This window comes from Nerophis ophidion, linkage group LG05 (assembly GCF_033978795.1).
Source record: "Nerophis ophidion isolate RoL-2023_Sa linkage group LG05, RoL_Noph_v1.0, whole genome shotgun sequence".
Lineage (NCBI taxonomy): Eukaryota > Metazoa > Chordata > Actinopteri > Syngnathiformes > Syngnathidae > Nerophis > Nerophis ophidion.
Genome location: NC_084615.1, coordinates 64,791,356 through 64,812,788, shown reverse-complemented (window position 1 = coordinate 64,812,788; position 21,433 = coordinate 64,791,356). Strand labels below are relative to the sequence as shown.

The 21,433-nt window shown below is 39.2% G+C and overlaps 2 protein-coding genes across 7 annotated transcripts in view; one reads left to right on the top strand and one right to left on the bottom strand.

Moving 5' to 3' along the window:
* Positions 1 to 396: 396 nt before the first annotated feature.
* sybl1 (synaptobrevin-like 1) lies at positions 397 to 12,710 on the bottom strand. Of its 2 annotated transcripts, none has more exons than XM_061901792.1 (8): positions 12,550 to 12,710; positions 12,086 to 12,261; positions 7,148 to 7,205; positions 6,546 to 6,683; positions 6,311 to 6,401; positions 2,839 to 2,906; positions 2,655 to 2,747; positions 397 to 1,015 (listed from the first exon to the last, which is right to left on the bottom strand). In XM_061901792.1, exons 2-8 carry the CDS (start codon positions 12,229 to 12,231, stop codon positions 950 to 952), a joined length of 660 nt encoding a protein of 219 aa, XP_061757776.1. In that variant the 5' UTR covers positions 12,232 to 12,261; positions 12,550 to 12,710; the 3' UTR covers positions 397 to 949. The 2 variants fall into 2 exon arrangements, with proteins under 2 accessions (XP_061757776.1, XP_061757777.1); XM_061901793.1 differs by having other exon boundaries at positions 12,086 to 12,258.
* A 1,719-nt stretch (positions 12,711 to 14,429) lies between these two features.
* Positions 14,430 to 21,433, top strand: part of polr1d (RNA polymerase I and III subunit D) — a 28,308-nt gene continuing 21,304 nt past the window's right edge. For all 5 annotated transcript variants that reach the window (XR_009806929.1, XM_061901784.1, XM_061901782.1 and 2 more), the window contains exons 1-3: positions 14,430 to 14,552; positions 18,826 to 18,923; positions 19,017 to 19,093. Coding sequence is in view for 4 of the 5 variants with exons in the window: in XM_061901784.1 (XP_061757768.1) it covers positions 14,514 to 14,552; positions 18,826 to 18,923; positions 19,017 to 19,093 (214 nt within the window). In the remaining variant the exon portion in view is untranslated. The remainder of the gene's footprint in view (positions 14,553 to 18,825; positions 18,924 to 19,016; positions 19,094 to 21,433) is intronic.

The following is a 21,433-nucleotide window of genomic DNA, read 5'->3' as shown; positions in this document are numbered from 1 at the left end:
ACAACAAAACAAATACTCAGGATCCCTTGCAGCACTAACTCTTTCGGGACGCTACAATATATTTTGATATTTACCTCAGAAGGCTGCAAATGGAAAAGAGGCCTTTCACTTGTTTTTAAATTTTATTTGAAAAGCCATTGATATTTTTTAATTATTATTTTTATTTGAAGCTCGATTTTGCATGTCACTATAAAGCTACAGTATATAAGCCTTGCTTGTTCAATGTTCAATGCAAAACTTGTTTGGGTCCCTATTAAAAGGTTAATTTGTTCAACCTTGGCCCGCGGCTTTGTTCAGTTTTAAATTTTGGCCCACTCTGTATTTGAGTTTGACACCCCTGCTTTAGTAGGTAAAACTAAAGATGACAGGATTTGATTATACATAAGAATACCAGCATTTTCAATCAGCAACCATTAGAGTCGCATGCCAGATATTTAATATGACATACATAATCACTGAGATGCACAATATTATTTTTGTATGATCTTGTCTGGTTTACTGCATTTACTAATATTACTATGATGAGAAGACAATATTTTAGATAATCCAGGACCCCGCTACTGGTTAAACAGATCTATGCACATTTATGAACAGGCATGTACAATTAATAATAAAGTATTTTTGAATAGATGCAATACATAAATTCAAGACAGTCACACAAAGTGAAACATCAGACAGATTAGTTTAAGACAGGATTATGGTGGTGCATTAGTTGTAGCTGCTGATGTTCCAGTGGCATGTGGTGGAACTTTTCCAGTCCTGAAGGCGAAGGCAAATCAAATGTGTGCACTATTGAGGAGGGAGGACTGGGTGTCGTTGTCCAGGCAAGCTGAAGCTAAATAATTGTAAAGCACGGGAAGTTGCGTTTCCTTTTCGGTCCATTGGCAAAAACAGTAAAACAGGCGCTTTATTCTCGCAGTTCCACATCAGCCCCGTAATGCACACGGTCTCATTTGACACAAGATGGCCAGCTGAGGCCTCCACAGGAAGCGGAGACGATAATGTAAATGACCACCTTTAAGGAACAGAGACAGAAACACATTTAGGTCTTATAATGAACAAAATATTCATAGCCTTTGCAGAAACTAAATGCTATAAAGCAAATGACAAGCCAAGGCAAAAATGTATTATGATTTATTTGCGAAGTATGCAATAAACCAACTAACAAACACATTTTTTTTTACAATAGCTCAGTACGTCTAACATTGCAAACATTTTGTGTTTGGCTTTGTGCCAAAGTAAAATGAAAATAAATTAATTTGGGACATTTAAAATGTGACTGACTTATTACAGCTGTACCTCACTGAAGAGTGCCCCAACTTAAAGGGGAACTGCACTTTGTGTTGTAATTTTGCCTTTCGTTTACAATCATGAGAGACAAGAAGACAAACGTTTTTCCGCTTTCTAACTTAACAAATGACTTGTTCTTGGTGGCTAGCAATGGAGCTAATGGGAGCAATCAATTCTACCTCTAAATCTCTTTAAAATTGCATTCAACAACCGTCAACAATACTACATTTATGTTCTATAACCCGTATATTACCCAAGCTGTAGCAACATTGTTATTGTAAGAGCAAACACTGAGGAACTCTCTTTCTATTATACTTAAAGGTCAGAATAAAACAAATTGAATTGATACGTTTTGGTGTTATTTGATATTTGTTTTATTGACGTTCTTTTTTTTCCACATAGAAGTAGATTTCTTTTATGAAAAAAAGGTTTAAGCATGGATTTGTTTGCGTATTGCGCGAAGTAAGTTCAGTCTCTCCAATGAGCGCACCTTCGGTTGTAAAAGTGGTGTCCTTGCAAATGCATCACAGGATTGCTTCTAAAATGCCTATAAATGTATATGCATTGATCAGTAGTACAGCATATGCATGTCTGCTGCTTGTTTGCAAAACAACACAGGTAAAAGCATGATAACATTAATGTGCAGTAAATGATAGTGTCTCTGTGGCGATGCCAGGTACACACAAAATCCTAAATTTAATAAGGCGGTCTGCACCACTTTACAGTAAATCGCACATCCACTAATGGTACACGCTAATTTATAGGTTGCACACGCTGTTTAAAGGGTGGTGTTTGGATCTTAGTAAATCAGGCCCTTGGTCTTTAATAACTCTGTTGCTTCTTGAGACTGACAAATGTCTTTCAAGACAGTCTTGTTATAATTGTAACTTAAACAGACACAAACATGCCAAAGGTGCAAAAATGGGTCCTTCCTCTTGTTAATAAGTGACTTTTATTATTTTCTATTTATTATTTATAACTGTTTTTCTGTACTGCCCAATTATTACTGTTTTTCTTAATACTTGCCGGGACCTCAGTCCAAATGTCTTACTGTATAAAGGTATAACAAATAAAGCCCTTTGAATCCTGAGTTCACATCTAGTCCACATTCTGCTTCTCTCCACACTATGCTGCAGGTATCAATTTTGCTTTGATGTACTGTATATCGGTCAAAGATGTGTAGTCAATAAGCTTTCCAATTATATATTACACAAAAAAAGGAGGTAGCAGAAAACTCTGGTTTTGTTATTAAAAAATAGAGAACGGCAAAGATTTAGGTATCTAAATTACCTTAACTAAGATAACATGAAAGAAGAGATCATTACTTTCTCTTATAAACAAGCACGTCATTTTCTTTTACTTACCAGGCACACCAGCACAACAACAAGAGTCAGCTTGAGGTTTTTTATACACATGGCTCGGGCAAGGTTACGACTCGTGGTTTTAAATGTAACAGACTAAAGGAAGCAAACAGAAAAAAGGAGTGTTTATACTTTACACAATTAGCCTGGTATTATCAAATGTATACCATTTCGAAAATATACTCACAGAATCAACCAGATTTTCCGTCTTGTCAATCAACAACTCCAGCTTCTCCCCTCTTTGAGCGACCAAATCTGCAAAGCACATGAAGTAATAAAATATTGAATGCCAATAGCAATATTTTGTAGTAAATGTCAAACAAACGCCGGAAGAGCCGTCTCAAAACACCAACATTAACTTATAGCTAGAGGTCGACATATCTTTGTTTTCGAACAATGGGAACTGAGAAAAAGAAGCAGATGATATTCATTAAATTAAAGAAACAACCACTTTAATTCATGACGGACTAAATTTGCAAGGCAGTTCGAAATTTAAAAACCTAGTTTGAAAAATGGAAGCTGTAGAGTGCAGGTATGGCGCCTGCAAAACACAAGTATTGAGCTATTGATGGTGTGTGCAACGGAGAAGCAGCAGGAAGAAGATACTTGGGAAATCCACTTCCCCAAGTAAACGACCAGCGTTTAGAGCGGCATTTCTCACGAGAGCTCCCCACATCACGACATCGCAGTCTGGGCAAAGTGAGAGATAACTACCGCTGTAGTTCTGGAGGAAAGTATCCAACCATCAAAATGAAACTACATCTCTGCAGGCCACATTTACTTTACAAGGTAAATAATGTACATTATCACCTCAAAAATATATTGCACTGTAGTTATTTGTAATACATTCAATTGGTTTTAGAAAATGTTATTCATTCCTATGGAAAACACTTAGGTGTGAGAAAAATCAAAAAGAGGACAATACAACAATAAAACAGTTAATTTAAAATGCCATAAAAATAGAGAATACACAATCAGTGATTCTCAAACTTTGGTACGCGGGCTTCATCTGGTGGTGCACTTGTTAGAAAAAAATCTGTCTTGTTTTCAATGAACACTTAAGCCTACTACCCTATTGTGTTTGAAGGTTTGTCATTAGAGCCAAGTTTTTTCAGAGGTGGTACATGGTGAAAAAAAGTTTGAGAACCAGTGCATTAATACTTTAGTGAGGCAATTGGTTCTGATACTAAAGAAAGTCATGATCCCACATGACAGTTTGGACTAAGTTTATTATTTTCCTGTGTTTAGAATCAGTTCTTGTCCTTGTCCTCTTGTTGTGTCAGTATTTCCTGTTTGGTCTCTTTGTTGTGAAGCACCCTTACACTCTGTTTCTTGTCGTTCCAGCACACTTGTCTCTTAATGTTAATTAGTTATACCTAATACCACCTTGTTCCCTCCTTCAGAGCTGGTTATTATTTAATGCATGCCATAGTTCCTGCTAGAGCTTTTTTGTTTTTCTCTTGCCTGGTTCCTAATTAAAAGACCTTCTGCTTGCAGGACATTTGCCTTTTCTGCGTCTTTGGATTACGACAACAGCAGAGATGCGGCATCATCCCTTTAGAATATATTATCTTTTATCTTTTGAAAAGGCATGCTGCATGTTAAAGTTGTGGGGTTTAAGCCAAGTACGGATTTCAATTCATTTCAATGGGCGGGGCTGCTTTGAGTATTCCATATTACGAGGTTGGTTGTGAAACGCAATGTGCTCAAAGGCTGAAGTACTACTTTACATACAAATACAGGCAAAAACACTACCCTCTACCTTGGACAGCATAATTATCACCGTCCTGACTAGGGTGGTGAAAAGTATCGATACTTAATACCAAGTCGATACTAAGACGCATAAATTACATCGATACCATCTTTTTCAGTATCGTTAGTACCCAAGCCTGTACAACACTTTTCATTGGCAAGCCTCGTCAATTCTCAGCATTTGAGCATTGATTAATTGATTGAGTGAAGCTTTTATTAGTAGGTTGCACAGTACAGTACATATTCCGTACAATTGACCACTAAATGGTAACACCCGAATTAGTTTTTCAACTTGTTTAAGTCTAGGTCCACGTTAATCAATTCATGGTAATGGAGCATGGAGTCAGTTCCAAAGAAGAAAGCCCGTGGTCTTAAAAAATGTGCCTGTGTTTCCATATATTTACATAATTTGTGAAAGCATGTCACAAATGGGGGCTTCACGGTGGCAGAGGGGTTAGTGCGTCTGCCTCACAATACGAAGGTCTTGAGTAGTCAGGGTTCAATCCCGGGCTCGGGATCTTTCTGTGTAGAGTTTGCATGTTCTCCCCGTGAATGCGTGGGTTCCCTCCGGGTACTCCAGCTTCCTCCCACTTCCAAAGACATGCACCTGGGGATAAGTTGATTGGCAACACTAAAAGGGCCCTAGTGTATGAATGTGAGTGTGAATGTTGTTGGTCTGTGTTGGCCCTGCGATGAGGTGGCGACTTGTCCAGGGTGTACCCCGCCTTCCGCCTGATTGTAGCTGAGATAAGCACCATCGCTCCCCGCGACCCCAAAGGGAATAAGCGGTAGAAAATGGATGGATGGATGTCACAAATGCAGATTTGGTGTGTACGGTTCGCCGTTGTTCATAAACAAATGAAACAGCGGCTGTGTGTGTTGTAACTTGCAACGTATGCTTCACAACACACTTAATACACTCCTGCTTTATCAAAGAAAGAAGTAGTAGAAGAGATCTGTGTTGCCACTTTATCGAGGTACATTTTTTTTAGAAGTGAAACGAGAAAAGGAATTTACAGAGTAGGGTGTCTTTACGTGATGCATTTATTCCCTAATCTACTACAATCGGTAAGGAAAGGCAAAGTAATAGTGGAGATCTGCCACCACAAGCCCAGGGGGTGTGCTTTATGTGTCCAACATGTGCAGAAAACCACAAGAAGTATGCATCACATTTTTTTATTATTTCTATAAGTTCTAAGAAGACACAGCTTACATTCTTCTGTCCTTTGGCAACACTTTGCCTTCCTGGTGTGATATGTTAACAAGTGGTGTTTAGAATGTGGCTTGTAGGCTATTTGTGGAACACAGCTCTTTTTTGTGGACCCATGCTACATTGTCAAAATAAAATTGACATACATTTTTTTTAAATAGAGCAAAAAGCCATACCAAAATGAAAGGAAGCTTAAATCTTGACTCTAATGAAGAATAAAAACTCAAAAAATGTGTCTTATATATATTTTATAACCATTACATTACAAACTACATGATGACGTCACGCTACCGCCATATTGAAATAATGTTAAAAACAATATTGTTTGTTTTCTGTAATTGAAAGCTCCACGCAACTGCTGTTCTTTTTCTAATGTAAATTAGTTGACTATTGTTGATATTTATGACCATATTTACAGTATAACACAGTAATGTTTTTTGTTGTACTGGTAGAATATAGGTCAATTTTTTGAGTTACCTCTTGATAAGAGGTAAAAAGATGTTAATACTTATTGATCTTAAATATTTGACAGTTAAAAACAGTTTTAATTAAAATAGTGAATTTAAAAGTACATAGGTTTAGTTTTGTTTTTTTTAATCGGGATATTGAATGCGTATCAAAAATTGTGAAAATTCACAGATATCAGTATCAATTGCTGAAATTCTGGTATCGTGACAACTCTAGTCGAAACACTCACCTATATTGCGGACCATAATACCCTTCAAGTCATCCACTTGTATCTGTGTATCCGTAAGCCGATCTGATCCCCGCGGGTCCGAGTGGTGTTTCTGTGCAGAGAAATGCATCCAAATTTGAGATTACGCCTGGTATCATTTGATGGTGCTCTATTGGGCATAGCCACACACTACACTGTTATACTTCCAAAGGACTAAAAACCAACAAAAGTGAAAAAGTTCTGGAGCCCTGCTTACCATTTGAGCTGCCAGCGTGGATGAGAACTCGCTGTTCATGGCATATGGCAGAGCTGTTTGTGCTCTCGACCCATAAGTTGTTTGGAAGCGCCTCTTGATCTCACTAAGAAAACTGAACGCGCGTGACCTTTCAAAATCCTTTGGAACATAAGAGACACATTTGACTTAACATCTTTTTTTTGGTAATCATGGCAGACACGTTTAATTATGCCAGTTCTACATGACAAAGGCTGGATACAGCACCACACTTACATGCCCACTGTCACTTCATGGGTTATACTTGTATAGCACTTTTCTACCTTTTTTTTTAAGGAACTCAAAGCGCTTTGACACTATTTCCACATTCACCCATTCACACACATATTCACACACTGATGGCGGGAGCTAACCGCGACCCATCAGGAGCAAGGGTGAAGTGTCTTGCTCAACGACACAACGGACGTGACTAGGATGGCAGAAGGAGGGGATGGAACCAGTAACCCTCAGATTGCTGGCACGGCCACTCTCCCAACTTCGCCACCCCGTCCCCTTTCGCATTTTATTTTTACCACTTTCTCAAACCACAAAAAAAAACAAAAAACTACCAGACTCTGTATACTTACATCATCTGTGATACACAGGTATATGATTCTGTCGTGACAGATGAAATGAAAGAGATAGCTGGAAAACAAGAGACAACATGTTAAAGGAATTGTGGCTTGTTTTATTTTTTTTCTTTTCAATCAAAGAAGCTAACACCCTTCTAATAAGGAGACAATGATACAGTGCTCAATACAGTTTAACCAGACATGGAATTCAATTTACTTCCCTTGCGTTTGGGTATAAGGATGTAAACACTGATCCAGATATTAGGCGATGCAATGTACCACTAAATGCCCACCTAAATGTCTAGTGCCCTGTGTTGCCGACTTGGCGATTTTGTAACTAAATCTGGAAACCTTTTTTGCAAACAGCAAAGCGCGACAAATCTAGCGACTTTTTCCAGTGTTATTGGAGGCTTTTCTTGTGCCATGGAAACTGAAATGAAAGCACGTTGCAGTTACTGTCTTTAACAAGCAGTGACTGGTGATACCGGGAGCCTCTTTCCCGTTCCAAAGCACTCACAAGCAGTCAGTCTAACTCCAGCTTCAGCACTCAAAAATCCGGACTGCAAATGCTTTTCACATTGGCATTGCGTTGATTACCGTAAATAACTGCAACGTCCCAATCGTATGTTAATGAGCCAGTCAATAGATATTTGGTTTATTAGTGCATTTTACAAACCTCCAGTGAGTGATACTCTAGCACAGTGATCCTTAAATTATGGTACGCCAAAGAATCACTTGATTTGATTAAGTACAGTGCTTTATTTTTCTATATTCACACAGTGTTACTGGTCAAACTGTTTGTAATGTTAGCTTGGCCAAAATATTAAATGTACTTGTTAAATAAAACCTATCCCTCGTTTTAATGAATACCTAATCTTATTACATTAATGTATTTTTATTAGGGCTGCGGATCTTTGGGTGTCCCAGGATTCGATTCAATATCGATTTTTAGGGTCACGATTCAATTCAAAATTGATTTTTTTTTTCAATTAAACATGATTCTCGATTCAAAAACAATTTTTTCCCGATTTAAAAGGATTCTCTATTCATTAAATACATAGGATTTCAGCAAGATCTACCCCAGTCTGCTGACACGCAAGCAGAGTAGTAGATTTTTGTAAAAAGCTTTTATATTTGTAAAGGACAATGTTTTATCAACTGATTGCAATAATGTAAATTTGTTTTAACTATTAAACGAACCAAAAATAAGACTTATTTTATCTTTGTGAAAATATTGGACACAGCGTGTTGTCAAACTTATGAGATGCGATGCAAGTGTAAGCCACTGTGACACTATTGTTCTTTTTTTTTAAATATCTAATGATAATGTCAATGAGGGATTTTTAATCACTGCCATGTTGAAATTATAACTAATATTGATACTGTTGTTGATAATATTAATTTTTGTTTCACTACTTTTGGTTTGTTCTGTGTCGTGTTTGTGTCTTCTCTCAATTGCTCTGTTTATTGCAGTTCTGAGTGTTGCTGGGTCAGGTTTGGTTTTGGAATTGGATTGCATTGTTATGGCATTGCTGTATATTGTTTTGATGGATTGATAAAAAAAAATGTTTTAAAAATGAGAATCGATTCTGAATCGCACAACATGAGAATCGCGATTCAAATTCGAATCGATTTTTTCCTACACCCCTAATTTTTATATTGGTCACTATAGTGGTACTTGGGGAGCAAACATATTTTCATTACCGGGGGAGTTGGCAACACTGCTAGTGACATGGGTGATAACACACGATCAATATTGACTGGCACTGACAGATAAACATTACATTCATATGTATTAGGCCAATTGGTTATAAGAACAGATTGTTGAGGTCACATACATTGTGGCAATCAATTATTTCTGCGCAACCGGAGGAGATCAATTTGCTAGATGCCTTGCAGTGACAGTGATGGGCAGTAGAAGCTACATGTAATGAAGCTACGTAGCTGAACTACATTTCCCAGTAGCTTGGCGGTAGCATCACTACTGTTTAAACAAGTAGCGATTCCTGTAGCTTAGCTATTTTTACAACCATGTAAGGAGTTGCCTTACATCATAGCTACAAGCTAAAAAGAGAGAAAAGTACTGCAAATCTCGGCCCCCAAAAATACGGAGAAAATACAATGACCTGGATGAATGAGAAGATCCACACGGAGAAAATCCACGCTGATAGTTTGGTTTTCGTATGATGAGTCACAATTGACTAAGGTTAGGGCAAAACATTACAGAGAAGCCAATCAGAGACCAGATAAGGAGGTTCATCAAAACCAGGGAGCAAAATCACAACAGACACTCACTTATGTCACATGACGACGAGGGAGTTGGAGACAAACGAACGCTTTAAGCAGACAATACGAAAAAAAACACACTTTAAAGTGGCAGACGAATTTTCTCTTGCAGATTAGATTGTTCCTTTAGTGATGAAGACCACATGCAAGAAACCCACAGTAATGCGTGCCACTTGGCCATATTTAGACCAATGTATGACTTGTGTGTCGTTTGGGAGTAGTTGGTAATGGTTATGTGCAGTAAAACTTTTCATGAACTCACTCACCTTAATGTGTGTTCCTAAATTTGTGTCGGACGTCATCGATGACGTGCAGCAATGATTTTGGTTGACAAAGTAAACAATTAAAAACTAAGCTTTTAGTATTTTTGGACAGTTTAGACAGTTTCCTGGATGTCATCTTCATCACCAAAGGAAAAATCTAATCTGCCATTTTCAAAGATGTTTCTTTTTTTTTTGTCTTCAGCTTGAAGCATCCCTCTGTCTGACTCCCTTATATTATATATATATATATATATATATATATATATATATATATATATATATATATATATATATAAAGCTTTGCTGTAGCGAGCTACTTTTGCCGTGTAGCTTGCTACAATTTCCAATTGGCATCACTTCCCCTGGAGCTTAGCTACATTTAACAGAGAGTAACTGGTAGCTTAGTTTACTACATTTTCCAAGTGGCTTGCCCATCACCGTGCACTGATTGGCAGTACAGAAGTAAATTAAAGGATGAAATTGTTAGTAGGGCTGGGCGATATGGACGAAAAAGTATATCTCGATATATTTTTACTTAAACTTGATATTCGATATACCGTATTTCCTTGAATTGTCGTCGGGGCGCTTATTAATTTAAAACCTCTTCTCACTCCTGTGCTTACCAAAGGCATGCGGTAAATGTAAGCATGCGCTAATTATTTTAAAACCTCTTCCTCACTCCTGCACTTACCAAAGGCATGCAGTAAAAAAATTAGGGTGGTGTAAGCTTGGACCTTAAATCCTACTGAATAGCTCTTAATCTTCTTCCCTTTATGCGAGTTCAAATTACCGGTATTGAAATCAGCCTCCTCCATTTTGAAAACGACATGGGAAGTGTCACTTTCAACGTCATGAGTTTGACCAGGCGGTAATACTAAGCATGCGCTAATTATTTTGCGAAGCGAGTTTGACCAGGCAGTAGTAGTTCAAGGCAGGCGCATACTATATGCCCTGCGGCAATTCAAGGAAATACGGTATATCTCGATATATTTTTCGGTGAAAGTATACATATAAAGATATTAAATTTTGAGCGATATTCAGTGAAATTGAAGTGAATGACAACTGTACTGTGAACAGTCAGTGGCAATTTTATTTACCCAGTTAGTCAAGGTGGGCACAGAAGATAAAGTGTTTAAGTAGTACAGAAATACATAACATAAATAAAAGAGAAAAATATTATTTCTATGTAAAATAAATAACATAGCTGTGCAAATAATATAAAAATGTATCAAACTCAGATAGAAAAAATAAATTTTGCAGGCATTTTGTGATTTCCTTTCCTGGTTCGATGACCCGCCCTATCTTGCCTTTGATTGGCCTGTCTCTAACCAATCGTGACTCATCATAGAAAACAACCAACCAATCATAGATGTCCTTATACGTGCAAGCAGGTCTTGAAAGGATGAATGGGAGTTTAGTAGCCCATGAAGGAGGAGCGGGAGGAAAAAAAGGGCAACAACAAATACGCGACGTTTGGTTATTTTAACGTGGAATAAATTATATCGATATTACGATATTTTATTATCTTCAGCTCTCACTGGATCGGTTCGCAGCCGAATGTGAAGCGACCGGAATGAGAATCAGCACCTGCAAGTCCAAGTCCATGGTTCTCTCCCGGAAAAGGGTGGAGTGCCATCTTCGGGTTGGAGAGGAGACCCTGCCCCAAGTGGAGGAGTTCAAGTACCTAGGAGTCTTGTTCACGAGTGGGGGAAGAGTGGATCATGAGATCAACAGGCGGATCGGTGCGGCGTCTTCAGTAATGCGGACGTTGTACCGATCCGTTGTGGTGAAGAAGGAGCTGAGCCGGAAGGCAAAGCTCTCAATTTACCGGTCGATCTACGTTCCCATCCTCACCTATGGTCATGAGCTTTGGGTCATGACTGAAAGGATAAGATCACGAGTACAAGCGGACGAAATGAGTTTCCGCCGCCGTGTGGCGGTGCACTCCCTTAGATATAGGGTGAGAAGCTCTGTCATCCGGGAGGAACTCAAAGTAAAGCCGTTGCTCCTCTACATCGAGATGAGCCAGGTGGTTCGGGCATCTGGTCATGATGCCAGCCGAACGCCTCCCGAGGGAGGTGTTTAGGGCACGTCCAACCGGTAGGAGGCCACGGGGAAGACCCAGGACACGTTGGGAAGACTATGTCTCCCGGCTGGCCTGGGAACGCCTCAGGATCCCCCGGGAAGAGCTAAACGAAGTGGCTGGGGAGAGGGAAGTATGGGCTTCCCTGCTTAGGCTGCTGCCCCCGCGACCCGACCTCGGATAAGCGGAAGAAGATGGATGGATGGATAGATATTTTATTAGTTCATATCATGTTTGAAAATATATTGATGTATCTTACAAACTCGGCATATCGCCCAGCCCTAATTGTAAGTATGCAAATGTTGACAACATGCAAGTTACCTGCCATGGCTGTAGGTCAGTTTGTTATTCTCCGATGGAATTTTGGCCAAGATCTGCTCGGTCACTTCGAGGAAGTTTCCGCCACACCATGCATGCTTGGCGAGGATGGTGGTTCCACGGGCTACCACGGCAAATAGAATTGCCATGGCAACAGCTGGATTGTACTCTGATACCTGCTGTCAACACAAGTCAAAGCAGATGTTGCAATGAGAAAAGGGTCCAGAGGGAAATCACACTACTTGACCCGAAACGCTACAAACGTTTTTAAAGGTGACGTTATAGACAATTACATACAATGTCAACACAACTATCCCTGCAGGATGTGCGACGTTGTACACAAAAGCGAACGAGTGCCAAGCTATGATGTCAACAACACAACACGCCAGTAGCTACTTGGTTTCCTAATGCTGACAACACTATACGCACCCAAACCAACGTGTTCTAGTAGAGAAACATTCACAAACCTCGCTTACTCCAATACCTCGATTAAAAGCTGCGTTCAAAGTTGTACATTAGCAGAAAAATGCAACACCTAACCAGACTTGAACACCTAGTTAATCTCTTTCGAGTGACTTCTGCTTTGTAAAACCCTGAGCGCCGCAACACCGGAAGCTACTGTACTGGTTTACTTGGTGCTGGGTAATGTAGTTTATCTCACAATAGCCGTCGTATTGGTTCGTGTTTTAGGACTACATGCAGTCTCTTCCTCCTTTGTCAGCGTAATTCTCTGCACGTCATGTGCATTGCGACAGTGGCGCCTGAATTTGATCCCCCCTTTTTGTCTTACAGGTCAATATCCACGGTTAGAATGACATTATTTTCCACGTTTAATGCATTTTGTGTTGTTTTATACACAATTTGGATTCAATAATAAGTTATAAATGTAATTATTATTGTTTACTCATGTCCATTAATCAAATTCCACAATTTTTTTATGCAACATTTTTTGTTTGATAACAATTCACTTATATGTAAACACAATATAAAATTATAGCTGCAAACAGCGATGGACGGGACCGACTTTTGCTGGTGTTTCCTGCCTTTACCCATTCAAGGTATCTTTAGCTTCACGTTACCTACCTTCCCTGCATCCTGGGGTCACACTGGTGCTTCTTTCTGTCACCCATAATGTTTGAAAAAAGGTGATGAGCCCAAGTGTGTGAATGTGAGTGTGAATGTTGTCTGTCTATCTGTGTTGGCCCTGCGATGAGGAGGCGACTTGTCCAGGGTGTACGCCGCCTTCCGCCCGATTGTAGCTGAGATAGGCGCCAGCGCCCCCCGCGACCCCACAAGGGAATAAGCGGTAGAAAATGGATGGATGGATGGAGTTTTTACAAAACTTTTGTTTTGAAGGGGTAATTGCCAACTTCCTGTAGATTTTTGCTGAAGGATGTCCATCCATCCATCCATTTTCTACCGCTTAATCCCTTTTTGGGTCATGGGGGGGCGCTGGCGCCTATCTCAGCTACAATCGGGCGGAAGGCGGGGTACACCCTGGACAAGTCGCCACCTCATCGCAGGGCCAACACAGATAGACAGACAACATTCACACTCACATTCACACACTAGGGCCAATTTAGTGTTGCCAATCAACCTATCCCCAGGTGCATGTCTTTGGAAGTGGGAGGAAGCCGGAGTACCCGGAGGGAACCCACGCATTCACGGGGAGAACATGCAAACTCCACACAGAAAGATCCCGAGCCTGGATTTGAACCCAGGACTGCAGGAACTTCGTATTGTGAGGCAGACGCACTAACCCCTCTTCCACCGTGAAGCCTCTGAAGGACGTCAATTATTAAAATGTAGGTGTAAGTCAGACCTACATAGAGTTTTTTCGTTTCATGTCTCGCCCTGCGATGAGGTGGCGACTTGTCCAGCATGTACCCCGCCTTCCGCCCGATTGTAGCTGAGATAGGCGCCAGCGCCCCCCGCGACCCCAAAAGGGAATAAGCGGTAGAAATGGATGGATGGATGGGTCTCTCCGACATACCTACCGTAAGTTACAAGCAGTTTTGTCTGCGTTTTCTTCCTAGGAGCAGTTTTGTCTGTGTTTTATTCCTAGGGGGTGCTGGAGCACTAATTAGAGTTTTGGGGTTTGTTTTTTTCTGAAGATCTCAATTTTCGCCAGTCCTGATGTGGGTGTCCAGTTTGGTGATTTTTGAAGCATTTTAAGGGGGTCAAATTACAGCTCAAAGAGGCAAAAATGACATTTTTTTTTTAGGAAACTTTGCGCAGGGGTTAGTTGAAGTCGCATGAAATCAAAACCGGAGAAGTCATTAAAACTCTAAGACCATTGTTTGTGTTCTGTTAGTTTTTGTCTTCGTTGCAGAAGTAAACAAACGTTCTCCATCTTTGCCTGTCAGACTGAAAGACGGGTTAGTGCTCAATAACGCGTTGCTTCTGCAAGCCGCGGAAGTGAAAGGACAGCATGGCTGCTGAAGGGGAGAAAAAACGAGTCCTGGAAATGGTAAGAAGCGTAATTGTGGAATAAAAACATAACCTGTCATTGTATAAAATGGTGAATGCGTGGTGGCCGAAGTTGGTAAATTATTGGTTTCACTGTAAACTACTCAGCTAGATAGAGCATATAAGTCCCGTTGCTGCGTTATTTAACGTCCCCTGTGACCTGGCTTCTTTGGCTAAACTAACCTTCAATTTGTTGTTTCACTTTCGTTTCGCACATAACTAATGATTGAACGATATAACATAAGGACGCCACTTTGTGTTTTTAGGTCCTTTTTGCCTGATATTCCCTTTTTCCCCGCTAGGTGGCACAACTGATAAGGGACACGACAAAAATGTTACTCTCACTGATATACACTTTATTGCCAAAAGTATTTGGCCACCCATCCAAATGATCAGAATCAGGTGTTCTAATCACTTGGCCCGGCCATAGGTGCATTAAATCAAGCAACTAAACATGCAGACCAGGGGTCACCAACCTTTTTGAAACCAAGAGCTACTTCTTGGGTACTGATTAATGCGAAGTGCTACCAGTTTGATACACACGTAAATAAATTGCCAGAAATAGCCAATTTGCTCAATTTACCTTTAATAAATGAATATATATATATATATATATATATAAATGGGTATTTCTGTCCGTCATTCCGTCGTACATTTTTTTTCCTTTCACAGAAGGGTTTTTGTAGAGAATAAATGATGAAAAAACACTTAATTGAACGGTTTAAAAGAGGAGAAAACTAAATTTTGAAACATAGATTATCTTCAATTTCGACTCTTTAAAATTCAAAATCCTACCGAAAAAAAGAAGTTTAAAACTAGCTAATTCGAATCTTTTTGAAAAAAATTAAAAAAGAATTTATGGAACATCATTAGTAATTTTTCCTGATTAAGATTAATTTTAGAATTTTGATGACGTGCTTTAAATAGGTTAAAATCCAATCAGCATTTTTTTTTTAGAATATATAACAAATTGGACCAAGCTATATGTCTAACAAAAACAAATCATTATGTCTTCTAGATTTTCCAGAACAAAATTTTTAAAAGAAATCCAAAAGACTTTGAAATAAGATTTAAATTTGATTCTAAAGATTTTGTAGATTTGCCAGAATAGTTTTTTTGAGTTTTAATCATAAGTTTGAAGAAATATTTCACAAATATTCTTCGTCGAAATAACAGAAGCTAAAATGAAGAATTAAATACAAATGTATGTATTATTCTTTCCAATAAGAACAAAAAATTTACTTGAACACTGATTTTAAATTGTCAGGAAAGAAGAGGAAATTATTCAAAAGGTAAAAAGATCTGTGTTTAAAAATCCTAAAATAATTTTTAAACTTGTGATTTTTCTCTAAAATTGTCTTCCTGAAAGTTATACGAAGCAAAATAAAAAATAAAAAAAATGAATTTATTTAAACAAGTGAAGACCAAGTCTTTTAAAATATTTTCTTGGATTTTCAAATTCTATTTGAGTTTTGTCTCTCTTAGAATTAAAAATGTAGAGCAAAGCGAGACCAGCTTGCTAGTAAATAAATCTAATTTAAAAAATAGAGGCAGCTCACTGGTAAGTGCTGCTATTTGAGCTATTTTTAGAACGGGCCAGCGGGCGACTCATCTGGTCCTTACGGGCGACCTGGTGCCCGCGGGCACCGCGTTGGTGACCCCTGATCCAGACTGTTTCTTCGAACATTTGTGAAAGAATGGGCCGCTCTTGGAGGCTTACTGAAACCCACTACTACCGACCACGCAGTCTGATAGTTTATACATCGATGATGAAATATTAACATTGCAACACATGCCAATACGGCCGGTTTAGTTTACTAAATTACAATTTAAAATTTCCCGCGGAGTTTCCCGTAGAAAACGTCGCGGAATGATGACGCGTGTTTGTGAGGTTATTGGTTGGAGGGGACATATTAGCCCAGCACCACTTATGGCTAAAAGTCGTCTCTTTTCATCGCGCAATTACACAGTATTTTGGACATCTGTGTTGCTGAATCTTTTGCAATTTGTTCAATTAATAATGGAGACGTCAAATAAGAATGCTGTTGGTGGAAAGCTGTGGATTGCAGCTGCCTTTAGCACCGAAACACAGCCGGTGTTTCTTTGTTGTAAAGCTTTAACACAGAGCGGTCAAGCGAACATGTTTCTCTACGTCAACCAACAAGTTTTTGGATAAGAAAATTGTGATATTAAGTCTGCTCTTACCGGAGACTTCCGTGGATTATGCGACCTCATCCTGCAGCTCAAAAAGGCAGCTGTGATCTTGGCTTTTCGGCTTCTCTCAGAGACACTGGCGTTCACCGCAGCCATCCGACTATCAGGTTTGACACTAAAATACTATTAACACAATAAGCAAATAAGGGATTTGCCACAATTATCTTAGTAAATGTGTCTAATTACATCTGAAACTCTCCCACTGCCGCCGCCTGGAGCCGTCGCCTTTTCTTTTTTTCCGTTTTTTCTTTATTTTTTCATTTTATTTTATTTTATGTTTTTTAGTGCTTCACTCTAACTTTCCTCATCCACGAATCTTTCATCCGCGCTCAAATTAATGGGGAAATCGTCGCTTTCTCGGTACGAATTGCTCTTACTGCTGGTGGCTGACATTGTAAACAATGTGAGGATGTGAGGAGCCCTCACACCGGTGACGTCACGCGCACATCGTCTGCTACTTCCGGTAAAGGCAAGGCTTTTTTATTAGCGACCAATCGTTGCTGGGCTCTAGAGCAGTGGAGACGCCTTCTCTGTAGTGATTAATCACGCTTTTCCGTCTGGCAATCTGATGGAGGAGTCTGGGTTTGGAGGTTGCCAGGAAAACGGTACATTTCGCACTGCATTGTGCCGAGTGTGAAACTTGGTGGAGGAGGAATTTTGGCTTGGCCCCTTAGTTCCAGTGAAAGGAACTTTGAATGCTTAAGGATACTAAAACGTTTTGGACACTCCATTTTCCCAATCTTGTGGGAACAGTTTGGAGTGAGCCCCTTCCTCTTCCAACATGACTGCACCACTGCGCAAAACAAGGTCCATAAAGACATGGGTGGCTGAGTCTGATGTGGATGAACTTGACTGGCCTGCACAGAGTCGTAACCTGAACCCGATAGAACAGTGGTCCCCAACCACCGGGCCGCGGATCGATTGGTACTGGGCCGCAGAAGAACTCATAAATTACTATTTTATATATATATATATTTTTTTTTTTATTAAATCAACATAAAAAAACACAAGATACACTTACAATTAGTGCACCAACCCAAAAAAACTCCCTTTTTCATGACAAAAAAACAAACAAATCCCTCTCCAGAACACCTTTGGGATGAATTACAACAGAGACTGAGAGCCAGGCCTGCTCGACCAACATCAGTGTGTGACCTCAGCAATGCGCTTTTGGAAGAATGGCCAAAAATTCCTATAAACACTCTCCGCAACCTTGTGGACGGCTTTCCTAGTAGAGTTGAAACTGTTATAGCTGCAAAAGGGGGACCAACATCATATTTAACCCCTAGGGCAGTGGTTCTCATCCTTTTTTCAGTGATGTACCCCCGTGAACCTTTTTTTAATTCAAGTACCCTTTAATCAGAGCAAAGCATTTTTGGTTGAAAAAAAGGGATAAAGAAGTAAAATACAGCACTATGTCATCAGTTTCTGATTTATTAAATTGTATAACAGTGCAAAATATCGCTCTTTTGTAGTGGTATTTCTTGAACTATTTGGAAAAAAATATATAAAAATAACAAAAGTGGTTGAAAAATAAACATGTGATTCAATTATAAATAAAGATTTCTACACATAGAAGTAATCGTCAACTTAAAGTGCCCTCTTAGGGGATTGTAATAGAGATCTATCTGGATTCATGAACTTAATTCTAAACACTTCTTCACCAAAAAATAAATCTTTAACATCAATATTTATGGAACATGTCCACAAAAAAATCTAGCTGTCAACACTGAATATTGCATTGTTGCATTTCTTTTCACAGTTTATGAACTTACATTCATATTTTGTTGAAGTATTATTCAATAAATATATTTGTAAAAGATTTTTGAATTGTTGATCTTTTTAGAATATTTAAAAAAAAAAATCTCACGTACCATTTGGCATACCTTCAATTACCCCCAGGGGTACGCGTACCCCCATTTGAGAACCATTGCCCTAGGGGTTAGAAATGGAATGGGACTTCAAGTTCATATGTGAGTCAAGGCAGGTGGACAAAAACTTTGGCAATATAGTGTAGTTACACTGTGCATATAATATGTGGTGTTTGTGATGGGTTTTAGGTCCAGGCTGATGGGGCGGATGAGGGCTCCGTGACATTTGTGATGCATGATGAAGACCATACCCTGGGAAACTCCCTGCGCTATATGATCATGAAAAAGTCAGTGCTTTTGATCAAATTGTAATAAGATCTGTCTAGTTTAAACCCCTGAATTGACAGTAATTTCAATTTTGCTCTCCTTCTCTGCACCAGTGAGTGTGTTGAATTTTGTGGGTACACCATCACACATCCATCAGAGAGCAAGATCAACTTTCGCATTCAGACAAAAGGTAAGTGGGGGCCCTTGAAACCCTCTATTAAGCCCATTTTCCTTTCATGGTTCCAATATGTTTTGCATTTGCAACGTCCGAGGAACAATTATGCAGTACAGTATCTGCAGTAATAGCCATAAACATACATTTGGTTAGTATATTTTTGTGTAATGTAAACGCATGCAAATAAAAATGTTTGCTAAGAGGAAGGCTATTGTTTAAGCGGCGCTACATGTTTTTTTTTTCTGGCTGAGAAAAACAAAAAGAAAAAGTAATTTTCCTAAATGTATCACTCCTCAATTCTACACAAGTCTCTAGAAATAGCATGTCATCAAACTGCTGCCTGAATTTATTAATAAATGTGAATGGTGGAACTGTCTGTTCTTCTGAAACGCTGCACAAAAATGCACCACAACAAATACAATTGTGCAGTGTTAGATTAGTGAAGTGAAGTGAATTATATTTATATAGCGCTTTTCTCTAGTGACTCAAAGCACTTTACATAGTGAAACCCAATATCTAAGTTACATTTAAACCAGTGTGGGTGTCACTGGGAGCAGGCGGGTAAAGTGTCTTGCCCAAGGACACAACAGCAGTGACTAGGATGGCAGAAGCGGGAATCGAACCTGCAACCTTCAAGTTGCTGACAGGGCCACTCTACCAACCGAGCTATGCCCCCGTTTATTCATGACTATATGGTGTTGTTATTTATTACACATTTGTCCGTTGTCAATGGGAGAGGTGATTGTACACAATACAACAGGCTAGAGTTGCCGTGACTTAAAAGCGCATTAGAACTGTAAACGTCATACACAACCCAAAACCAGTGAAGTTTGCATGTTGTGTAAATCGTGAACAAAAACAGAATACAATGATTTGCAAATCCTTTTCAACTTGTATTCAATTGAATACACTGCAAAGACAAGATATTTAATGTTCGAACTGAGACACATTTTTTTTTTTGTAAATAACCAGTAAATTAGAATTTAATGGCGGCAACACATTGCAAAAAAGTTGGCACAGGGGCATTTTTACCACTGTGTTACGTGGCCTTTCCTTTTAAAAACACTCCGTAAAAGTTTGGGAAATGAGGAGACTCTATTTTTTTAAGCTTTTCAGGTGGAATTGTTTCCCATTCTATTGATTAGCGGTGCACTGAAAATTTGGCCACTGAAAAAAATATGTATTTTGATCATCGCGTCACGGCACAGCGTTGTTTGAAGCAGGGGCAGCATATCCGGGTTATGGACAAATTTTAATATATCCAAGATACACCCGAGGACAGCGATTTTCAAAATTAAAGATGCCAGTGGCAGCTTTTAAGAAGAGGAAGGTTCGCCGCAGCGCAAAACAAGTGTGACGTCATGCTCTTTGCAGCTCGCTTAAGGGACAGAAGTAAAGAGAGCCTCGAAATACAACTACAATATACAGTAACCCCAGAAAAAGATGATACATTTGTTGGTAGTTGTTTTTGATAAAGAACGGCCGACTAAAAAGATTGGGGAAATCTCCAGAAAAAAACATTTTCAACAAAATACATTGTATAAGCAGCATTGCAATACTATAATTAATAACAGATTTGTTTTAAATATATGTATATATTTTTTGCCTTTTTAAAGAAAAAGTGTGTATAATAGCAAATAATATGGTGATGTAATATTGACCACACCCCACCATGGTTCTTGCCACATGACCACCGCCACAGGTATCTTGGAAATCTAGGGGAAATCCTGAACATAGTCACTGTATGTTACTCATTTCCGTCCAAATGTACATATATTCGGGGTACAGTTCTAGAGGTGGAAAAGGGGCTCATGTGTTTTGTTTATTTCAGCAGATGTGCAACATTCCCAGAGACTTGCTCTGTTTTTTTGTTCGTTGCAGAGTAAACACATCACTTGATCAAGTGAAAAAATTATGTCCTGAGGCTGTCTGTATCACGAACCTTCCACTTTGTTCAAAGAGAGCAACTTGAGACAACTTGTTGTTGGCCTGAATGAATTCTTGGAGCATCCTGAGCCCTAAGCTCTTGACATCGTTAAAAATTTCCTCGTGCATCAGAAAGCATGTGCCTTGTCTAACGCATGTTATTCTTGCCATTATTATACTGTGATGTAACACAACAAAAATGGGCGGATTGGAAAATTTTTTTTTTGATGTAATCTTCTCCTCATAAGTACAAAAACAAGCCTTTTACCGGCCAAGAGATGACATGAATGGCAACTTGCCACTTCCTTAGAATTTGTCACATTTTCTCAAAAATAGCATCTTCAAATGTAAGAATTTTGTATTTAATCCAGAGTAGGGTGGCAATGGAAAGACGTGTTTCTCGTGAGCGGAGGTTTTAAGGACAGGCCC